Source organism: Arachis hypogaea, chromosome 20 (genome assembly GCF_003086295.3).
Source record: "Arachis hypogaea cultivar Tifrunner chromosome 20, arahy.Tifrunner.gnm2.J5K5, whole genome shotgun sequence".
Classification (NCBI taxonomy): domain Eukaryota; kingdom Viridiplantae; phylum Streptophyta; class Magnoliopsida; order Fabales; family Fabaceae; genus Arachis; species Arachis hypogaea.
Genome location: NC_092055.1, coordinates 2813052 through 2824338, shown reverse-complemented (window position 1 = coordinate 2824338; position 11287 = coordinate 2813052). Strand labels below are relative to the sequence as shown.

Sequence of the window (11287 nt, the reverse complement as noted above, 5' to 3'; positions counted from 1 at the left end):
AAATTGATATATAACCATATTATTTATACATAAAAATTAGTCATTAAAATATTCATATACAATATATATTAAATGATGAAATATTCATTAAAAATATGTGAAACAAAACATACACAGGTATAAACGAACACATATATTAAGGGTTAATACTTTTTTATTTTATGAATTAGAAAGTGAAAAGAAAATTTTTAATTAACTAATATTAACTAATTTTAGTATTTAGGTTTAGGATTTAAATTAAGAATATATGATTTAAAGTCTACATTTTAATACAAACAAATTAATTTAAAAAAAAAATGCCAATGAATAATAGCTCAAATGGCATAAATTTTCCGTACTCATTTAAGAGGTTGCGGGTTCGAGTCTTCATATCTTTGGTTAAAAAAAAATTTCATTAATTAAAATAAATTCTGTTTGTTTTTTTTATTTTTATAATATTATCATTAAAAAAATTAGTTAAAAAAAAAATTAATTCACTAGCACTATTCTTATTAATATTAACTAACACGTTGGATTAACACTTTATTTTTATATTATTAGAATTTATGATTTAAAATTTAGTATTTAATGTTCGTCTAAATTTTGTCGGTCAGGTAATAATATTATTCTTATATAATAAGTTTAGTATTATTCGTAACCTTTTTTTTATATAAAAAAAAAAAACAAATTTCATCTATTTTAAAATGAATTCATTCATGTATATCAGTATATATATAAATTAACGGTTATTTTTATTCAATCACTACACAAGGTACATACTCTCTCACATTTATTTATTTATATATAAAAACACCGCTTATACGAGATATAGTAGCTAATAAACAAGCTACTCTAATCTCCCGTCTCCACAATTTAACTTGTCCATTTATTCTCCTCGATTAACACTAATAACGATTCATCGGATCATATAAGTACCTTATTTTTTTATTATTTAATTTTAAAGGGCACTAGTAGTAGTGAGGTGTGTTTTGAAGTGGTGTGGAAATTCCGGTAGCATGATATTGACTTGTTGGTCAACAAGTTGCTTGATATCCATAGGGTGCACGAATGATGGATTGGTAGCAGCATACGAATTTATTGCATTTATTTGATTCCATGCTTCTGTGGGATGGAAATCATCCCAAAACACGTACTCTTTCCTATTATTGCATGGTTCTTCATTTTCAATACACTCTCCACTCCACCCCGTAACACAGCAACCAACTGTTGAAACCGTAAAGCCTACAGATATACGTACAAAACATGAGTCCATACAGTATTTTATACAAAAAAGAACACGTATTATAATATTACGTACCAGGTGCATTGGTATTTGCAATGGCAACTGCTGTAGAGTCTATAAAGATGGATTTGGAATAAGGAGAGAGGTTGAAATTGAGAGTATCCACCAGTGATACTAGCTTGCTATTGAAAATGGACACTGCTTCATTTCCCTCTTCATAACAAGATCCGTTTGTTCCAAAAGTTCTGATGGAATTTGGAGTGCAACCTACAAGGCCCAACCCAACTATCACCAACTTTCTTGCTCCAACATCAATCAGATCCTACACCAAACAAACAATAATAATTAATCAGCAGAGAACTATAACAATGACCCTTAGCTCAAGTGGCATATGCTCTTTTTTTTTATCAAGAGGTCTTGAGTTCAAGCCTCATGTAGTGCAAACTTGATCAATTCTATAAGATATAACATAGCATATAAATTAAAGTAGAGTTGGTTTGAATGAATACCAGTAAATTGTGTTCTAAGTGTTGAATGAGAAGTTGTGCATATTGATGAGGGGTATAGATTTGGCTTGTTGGGTACAATTGTGACAGGAAATAATTGTTTATGTAATCATTGTTGCCAATGTTCACATAATACAAGCATTTGCTAAGATATTCCTGAGCTTTGTTCATACTTCCGAGTGTGCTGGCGATTCTGGAAACAATTACTCTGTGATGTGCTATCTGTAGTCCTAGACTGACCACAGCACCCTACCACCCAATGTATATATAGTTACTAAACTATATGTTATATTTAAGTTGAAGAAATAATAAAAGAAAAGAAATTAATTACTGTATGAGAGCCACTCTCCACAAGAATTCCAGCAGCACCAGATGCATAGTTAACACCTTTAAGAATGTCATAGCCACTTGTGTTTGCAAAGGGTGGGATGAATTCCTCAAATCCCAGTTGCTGACCTGAAATAATAATTTATTAATTAGTTAATGAATATTACTAATTGAAGTTTAAAGAGAAGAGAAGTGTTAGTATTGTTACTAATTATGTCAATTGTGGTTAGGCCATTGGTGAATCTTCCGGTTGGGCCAAAAGGGAAGTCAATGCCATATGGTTTGAAATTGGCTTTGGCAACGGTTGCAAGATCGTTGTTGTTTCCACTATCAGAAAGTGAGTCACCGAAGATGAAAAGGCATGGCACTTGGGGTGCTCCCTTCACAAATACCACCATAAGAAGATGCAAAACCAACCACAGGATCTTCTTCCTTTCACATGCCATTGCCATGTCTCTTAGTTACACACAATACCAACATTAAATGTGTATTTATAGGAGAGGGAGTGTTCATCATAGTGCCGAGCCAATCACAATGAGAAAAGTGTGTATCCATTATTATAATATTACTTAGAGGAATGTTAGGGGAGAGCAATTTTGGTATTTTGTAATCATCAATTAGTCATTAATAGTGTTTTTAATGGTGTGAAATTACATCTAATGGTGGGAGATGACTCACTTTTATTTTGATGGTTAAGTGCTGGCCAGAAAACACAAAAGTTGCTGACCCCCTAAGCTTTTCCTATTACTTATGTTATGTATATACTAAAATCAATCACTAAAATTAATTTATTAATATAAAATTTATATTAAAATATAAATATATATTAAAAATAAATCAAACTATATATATATTTATACATAAATATATTAATAATTAATTTTCGTAATTAATTTTGATATATAAATAATATTTTTATGGTAATATTCATAATAGAGTAGTGGGGCCTAAACAGAGAAACACACCATGTCCAAGTGATTGAAGCTATATAGTAATATTTGTTAGTATTAAAATAGTTATTTAGAAGAAGGGAGAAATACTAAATTTAAAATGTACCATTTTAATGTATAATCTAAAAATAAAAGTATTGATATCTTTACTTCTAATATGTATGTTTTTTCAATGTCCTATGAACCTATATATCTCACTCTCTAGTCCACCATCTTATCCTCTTGTTCCAAAGGCAGCTTAACAAGTTTTGTGGTCTATTGTACTGGTCTGTTTCCCTGAGACCAACGATAAATTATGTCGGTACCATTAAATGCAGAGCTAAATGTTAAAAGTGACAACTAATGTTATTTTTTTTATTTTTTTCCATAAAAAATTATGTTTGCAAAATAAAGTGTATATATGAATAATTATATATAAATGGCTAAATATGTTACAGGCTTTTTATTGAATTTTGAATTTGTCATAGACTTATAATGCCATGTTAAAATATTATATATCTAAAAAAATTAAATAAAAAATGCATAAATAAATATATGTTGAACATTAAATTAAATAAAAAAAATATATTGTAGATGGGATATTGCTCTGAAAGGAGAGAAATATAATAAATACTATACCATAATATCTATGGAAAGAGAGAACACCATAATAAGTTCAACTCAAACCACTTAAGGCAGGGAGTTATTAACTTGAACAACATCGTATATACCAACTTCGTTATTCATTGTCATTAGAAATGAAACGTAATGGGATGAGAGAGATAGCCAGATAGGAATGTACTATATGATAATGATAATTGGATCAGATCGTTCAGTTCAACTAAATTAACTATTAAACTGGTTTAATTCATGAAAAAATCTATTAAATTGGTAAAATTAATTGAGTGAGAGATGAGAGAGAGAGAGTGAGAGTGGGAAACACTGAGTGAGGTAGAGCTAGGAATTTATCGGTAAAGGATCCTGGGATTTGGAATCGAGAAGAGTATCAACCTTTGGAAAATGATTCTTTTACCGTTTTTGTCAATAATCTATCACAAGATATTTCGAAAAAAGAAAGAACTTTATCACTTGTTCCATTGGACAGGACGAATCAATGACATTTATCTTGCTTGAAAGATCAAAAATGGGAAGGTTCTTTTGTTTGCGTTTGTTCGCTATACAACGAAATGGGGGGCTGTGAAGGCTATATCAGAAATGCATCAAACGTGCATAAGGGGGAAGATAATCTACATAAGTGAGGCTAAGTATAGAAGGCCAATGGAATGGAAGAACACTGAGCTACGTAAGGGAGACATTGCAAGATCTGTTGAAGAAAGTAGGCATCCTCAGAGAGAGAAAGGTCTTACAAGAGTGGAAGAAACAAAGAAGGATACTTCTGTCAAGGACCCGCATGAGAATGGTTGGACGAAGAAGATTGAAGTCCCAATAGCAAAAGAGAATTTCGATTAGCTGCTGAGGAGCTTGGTCGGAGGAACGATGACGGCTATTGATTTCAAATCGTTAGAGAAAGCAATCAGCAAGAATTTTCCTCAGATTGTTGAAGTCAGAGAACTTGGAACATATAAAGCCTTATTAGTCTTTGATTCTGTGAAGAACGCAGAGGAAGCGTATACCTTCAAAATGAATAGCTTTTTGCAATTCTTTCATAGCGTTTGGCGATGGGAGGAATCAGAACGCAGTGAGACTAGAAGAGTCTGTTAGAATGTTATGGAGTGCCCCTACATGTTTGGTCAGTGGGTACATTCAATACGATAGGCGGTCTATGGGGGGAAGTAGTAAAATGTCATGAAATGACAAAGTCCGCCTTATCTTTCAGTGTTGGTCGAGTGTTAATTGACACTTGTGTGTTTGATATAATTAAGGAATGGGTGCATATCACTGTGGGCACTAGTGGCTTTGATGTCTTTGTAAAGGAGGTGGGATGTGAGATATATGGAAAAAAAATGCTTGACGGAAGATGCAATCGTCAGGCCAACGTGTGGAAGCTCTAGTTCACATGGTGGTGGAATGGTGGCCATGGCGGCGGTGTGGGATCCGGCGGCTGAGCTAATCATGACACGGGCTAACGACAATGATGTAGATAAGGGCAGAATGGTAACATCATATATTTTTTTGAACGAATGCAATCAAGAGCATTTAAATCCGTATCAATTGCAATTGATAACGGATTCGTTCAGAATTAAAGAAATTAATGGGGAGGCTGATTGTGAGAATTTTGATGATTGTGCGAAGATTGAGTCAGAAAGAACGGTTACACAGGTTTGTTTTGATAAAGGAAGTGGGTCCAAGAATTTTGAAGACAAGATCAAAGGACGGGAAGAGAAGGGTGTGGGTTTTGCAAATAACAAGGCCCAAAACGAATGTTATAATTCAAAGCTCCTTCTGGGCCATCAATTTGGTGGGCCTCCATATCATGACCAATTAGATCTGCCCACTCAACAAGATTGTGCCAAGGAAGCTGGGCCGATTCGAAGGCTGCTCATGGGATCCGATTCTAGGCAGGCGGGCCCCTCTGCTGTGAATGATGAGCAACGCTGCACGAGTGGAGCGCTCCAACTCTCACATGCTCCTGTTTACGCCGCTGCCAGGGACTATGAGTCACGTTCTTGTGCGCTGCGAGGTGGCGTGATGCATGGTCAAGGCTTGCACGGCTTGGAAGCGCCAGATGGAAGCCAAGCATGGGGCGGCTGTAGTATAATGGAGAAGAGCTTGGTAGCGCCGAACATGGTGAAAGGGTACAACCAAGGGCTGGAGGAGGAGGAGTTGGCTGAAGGAAGAATGGACCGGACAAACCAGAGGGGCCAAATATTGCAATTGAAAGAGAGGGAGAACGATGTGGTAGTAGTACAGGAGAAGACAAAGCTGTGAAACATGATAACGTCAAAGAACGGGTTACTAAGGATGTTGGATCCGAAACAGGAGCAGAAGTCATAAATCAAATTGTTGACCAAAGGTTTACGGAGGAAGAACAGATGGCCGAAAATAAGGAAACATGGAAGTTAGCTGTGGAATCTGGTGCGATTTTTTATGATGAACAGGAAGACATTATGGCGATTTTACAAAGCCAAAATGAGGACCTTGCGGCAAAGAAAAGGATGGCAAAACAGAAAGAGAAAGCTAGGAGGAGCAGGCCCAAACAACATAACAAGGTGTGTAAAAATTCGTTTAAATGATTTATAGTTGCTGGAATGTTAGAGGACTAAGAGGAAATGGGAAGTTAAGTATGGTGAAAGAGTTGAAGAAAAATTATAGATTAAATATGTTAGGGTTGATTGAAACTAAGAGGGAGGTAATGACTAAGTTTGATGTAGTACGTTTGTGGGGTTGGGACTATGTAGAATCAGTAGGTGCGTCTGGCGACCTATTGTTAATGTGGGATGACTTGTTGTTTAAACGGTCGAACTGCTATAAAGGGGATGGTTGGCTATGCGTTGAAGGTTTGTTGACAAAAAATGACTTGAACTGTGCATTCTGCTTGGTGTATGGAGCACATACGCGAAGGGAGAAACTGATGATGTGGGAGGAGTTAAGCTACATTGTGAGCTTATGTCAATCAAGATCCGTTTTATTTCATGGGGACTTCAACGAGATACTAAGGTTGGAGGAAAGGAAAGGCGCTGTTAGTTTGCCGGCTATGGCGGAAGATTTTAAGGAATGGGTGCTAGATTTACAGTTAGTGAATTTACCGTTAACTGATCGGCAGTTCACATAGTTTTGAGGTTGTTCTTGTAGCCGCATTGATAGGATTCTGGTTAGTATGGAGTGGCTTGAGGAGTTTCTAGATACTTGATTGAAAGGGGGACCAAGAGGTCTATCGGATCATTGTCCGTTGATTCTAGAAGATACAAGATTGAGTGCGGGTCCAAGACCTTTTCGAAGCTTGGATTCCTGGTTTACACATGAAGGGTTTCCGAGAATGGTGAAGGATGAGTGGCGGAATTTGGGTGAGGCTCAGTTCACTAATAAGTTGCAGGCCTTGACGATACTGCTGAGGAGATGGCATAAGGAAAATTTTGGCGGCATGGATGACAGGATAAAGAAGTTCGAGGAGGAGATTAAGAAGATTGATGATATGGTTAGTGCTGGTAGCTATGACGGAACAGTGGAGGCCAGACGGAAGGCTCTTGTGACTTGTTACGCGAAGTGGTATGCCAGAAAGGAGATCCATTGGAAGTAGATGTCTCGCTCTCAACATGCTAGAGATATGGACAAGAACACTAGATACTTCCATAACCTGGCGTCGGCTAGAAGGAGGAACAACAAAATCGATTATCTAGTAATTAATGGCAGATTAGTGAGGAACCAGGCCAGAATAAAACTTGCTATTACAGGATTTTATAAAGATCTGTATCGGCATGAATTTGCTCCTATGATTGAGATCCGGGATGGGTTGGTAAAACAGATTGATGACGACGATGCAGCATTGTTAGAGGTGATGCCATCACCGGAAGAGATACGAGAGGCAATTTGGAATTGTGAGTCCAGCAAAGTGCCAGGTAGTGATGGATACAATATGAACTTCATAAAGAAATGTTGGGATGAGATTGGTCAAGAATTTATTATAGCTGTGTTGGGATTCTTCCAAAGTGCAAAGCTACTAACGGACGTGAATATAACATGGGTAGCATTAGCTCCAAAATTTGTGGGAGCAAAGGAAATCAAAGACCTAAGGCCGATTAGTATGGTTGGGTGTGTCTATAAGGTGATATCCAAAGTACTGGTGAGACGGATGCGTCCAGTGATGCCAGGCTTAGTAGGAGAGACTCAGTATGCGTTTGTAAAAGATCGCAAAATACACGATGGTGCTCTCATTGCTTGTGAGACGGTCCATTGGCTGAAATTGCGCAAGAAGCAGACGGCAATTATCAAATTGGACTTTCAGAAAGCGTACGACAGTGTGAGATGGAGTTTTGTGGATATTGTGCTACAGTAGATGAGTTTTGGTCTTAGATGGAGGACTTGGGTGAAGGAATGTGTGACTACAGCGTCTATGTCAGTGTTGATTAATGGGTCACCATCCAAGCCGTTCAAGATGGAGAGAGGTCTTGGACAAGGAGATCTTCTTTCTCCTTTTCTGTTCGTTCTTGTCGTGGACGTCTTGCACAGGATGGTGGGTAAGGCAGTCAGGAATGGCCGCATTTCTCCATTGTTGGTGGGGAGTGACAACATAGAGTTGTCGCATCTCCAATTTACATATGACACCATATTATTTTGCCTACAGGAAACGAAGACGCTAGTGAACTATAAGAGACTTCTGCTGGGATGTGCTGAAGGAATGGGTGGCAAATATATTTAGTTTGTTGGGATGTGCTGAAGCTACTCTACCTATCAGATACTTGGGAATTCCTCTAGGTACAAATCCTCGGCTGGTGAAAACTTGGAAACCAATCATTGATAAGGTGGAAGATAAGCTGAGCCTATGGAAAGCGAAGTCTCTCAACAAAGTTGGTAAGTTGGTTCTCATAAAGTCTGTTCTCAATAGCTTGCCAGTATACTACTTAAGCTTGTATAAAATGGCAAAGGCGGTTGCAGAAAAGATTATAGGGTTACAAAGAAGGTTTTTATGGAGTAAAGATGATGGGAGTAATGGTATACCTCTTGTGAAATGAGAATTGGTGCAAGCTCCGAAAAATTTGGGCAGTTTAGGGGTGGGGATGCTTTAATCAGAAATGTATCGCTTCTCTTCAAGTGGTGGTGGCGCTTTTCGAAGGAAGATTTCCCGTTGTGGAAGAAGGTGATTTGTTCTTGTAATTAGCTGAACCCATCTGTAATGTTGTCAAAACAGCCTTTACCATCAAGAGGTGGCCCGTGAAAAGATATTTGCCAACTTAATATTAGAGAACAAGAGGTAAGAGATATGATGATAAGTAGTTTGTCTATGGAGTTGGGAAATGGCAGACGTATTAGATTCTGGCAGGATGATTGGTTATAAGGTGGCTCTTTGAAAGGTAGTTTTTCAAGACTCTTCTCTGTTTCAAATCAACAAGGATCTGTCATAGGAGACTGTGGGTTTTGGGATGGGTTAGAGTGGATATGAAACTTTCAGTGGAGGAGAAAATTATTCCAATGGGAGCTAGAGTTACTCAATCAACTCCATGACAGATTACGACTAGTCAGACTAGCATCTGATAGAGAGGATACAATTATATGAAAATTTAACAGGACAGGTATTTTTTCTACTATTTCCTTTATGCAGATGCTGCAGAAAGAGACTCTTTCGAAGGACATCACAAGCTATAGCTTCACTAATACCATATGGAGAGGATTGGTCCCTCCAAGAGTCGAACTGTTTGCATGGTTCGTCTTAGTAGGCAAAGTCAACACTAAAGAGAGACTGAGTAGACTAGGAATTATACATTATAGTGATAATATTTATGTTTTGTGTAAAAATGATATAGAATTTGTGCATCATCTGTTTCTTGGCTGTGAGTTTACATGGCATGTGTGGTGCGCGAGGTTGACAAGTGCTGATAGAGCTTGAACAATTCCAGGGACGGTCAAAGAGCTGTTTGAGAGTTGGACTGAAATGCCTGGTGGTAACTCTGAGCAAAAGAAGTGGTTGGTAGGATTCTTTGCAGTTGTCTGGAACATTTGGCTCGAACGGAATCGCAGAATTTTCCAGAACTCTGTGACAGGAGTTGATGCTATTAAGAATAGATCATTTTTGAGTTATAGGGAATGGTGCGGGGTTGATCCGTTTGGTTATTGATGGCAATGACGGAGATGACAACAGATTAGATTCTTTATACCGTGTTTATGTTCTTGTTTTTGTTATTGTCTTCATTTCCTATTTGCTCCACTTTAGTGTGTTAAACTTTTTTTGTTCAAAAAAAATATATTTTACATATAATTATATTATTTTATGATATTTAATTTATCTTTTAATTAAACTTTTAATTCTTTAATTTTATCGATTTAATAACCATTAGATTTTTATAATCTTAAAACTTACTTTTAGCTTGACCACATATTGATGTCGGAGATTCTTAGTCCACACATATTTATATTTGGTATTTATTTATTGGGGAGTGCTAGTGGAACAATGAAAATTTTGAATAACATAAACAACCACCAATCAAATGAAAATACACTACACTCTAATTTAATACTACTAATTAAATTTATTTTTTTTAACCTTATTAATTCACATTGTTTACACATTGTTCAAAAATCATGTTAGTTACCTATACTTTTCCTTATTTATTTAACAGTTAGTAACAACGTACACCGATTCATTATTTTAGTAACATTATGTTTCAATTATTGTGTCTCTATAAAAAACAAAATGAATTTATCGGATAATAATATAGCAACCAATGTATACTTTCTACTTACATATATAGAGAGATCAGAATTGGAGTCATTTGATATAAATTTCAGTTTTTTTTTCTTTTTATTTTTTTAATCTCTCTCACGTAATATTAAAGAATAGGTAATATTTTTCTTTTAAAAAATAAAAAGGCAATCCATTAAGTGATTTTGGTATCTAATTTGTCCTTCATATGGATAGTGTAAAAAAAAGGTAAGTTTTCTTTTGTTCACAGTATCTTTGTGTCTCACATGTCCAAAGCTAATTTATTGTAAATTGAAATTTTAATTGAGATAAGTTTAAATTTTTATATTTATTTAAATAAATAAGTGAGTTAACTATTCGAACAACTTAAATAATAATTGAAGTGATATGATTGAAATAATTTACAAAGGTGAGAGAGATTTTGCTAAGCTGTGAAACATGGCCCATTAATTGATGAGATTTGTTTGCTTTCGTCTGAAAAGTTCTACCATGGCACTATAGCACGCTATATATGAATCTATCATCTCCTTTTCTGAATCACAAGTTTGCAACATCATATGACCCACACTAGCTAGTATCCAATAATGCATGCACCATTCATGCTAATGCTACCTAACTTTCTCACTTCTTCTATAGACTCCACGAGAACAGAGTGAAACATGTGCTCTAATATTCAATTAACAAATAAAAGTATTATTCCTTAATTAGACTCTGTTAAGCTCAGGAATAATACTTTCACAATAATGCTAGGAACCGAAATGGTTCCAGCAAAAAATTAGCTAAATATTTTTGCGTGAATTCAAAATTTTGATGTGAATAATGCTTATACTAGGCATTAGAATATTTTTTTTCTTTGTAAATTAGATGGTTTTGAATTTGTTTTCTGATTTATCATGTTTTAGGCATTTGGAGAGAGAAGAAGTGTGAAGAGACGGAAGCTAATTGAATCAGTTTCTGTGATTCACGATGCAATTTAAATCATAAATAA

At 35.8% G+C, this 11287-nt stretch overlaps 1 protein-coding gene across 1 annotated transcript; it reads right to left on the bottom strand.

Moving 5' to 3' along the window:
• Positions 1 to 710: 710 nt before the first annotated feature.
• LOC112783236 (GDSL esterase/lipase At5g45670) lies at positions 711 to 2584 on the bottom strand. The gene is made up of 5 exons (XM_025826081.3): positions 2264 to 2584; positions 2060 to 2184; positions 1732 to 1977; positions 1298 to 1544; positions 711 to 1221 (listed from the first exon to the last, which is right to left on the bottom strand). The coding sequence occupies exons 1-5, from the start codon at positions 2505 to 2507 to the stop codon at positions 938 to 940; spliced, it is 1146 nt and encodes a 381-aa protein (XP_025681866.1). The 5' UTR covers positions 2508 to 2584; the 3' UTR covers positions 711 to 937.
• Between the last annotated feature and the right edge of the window lie 8703 nt (positions 2585 to 11287).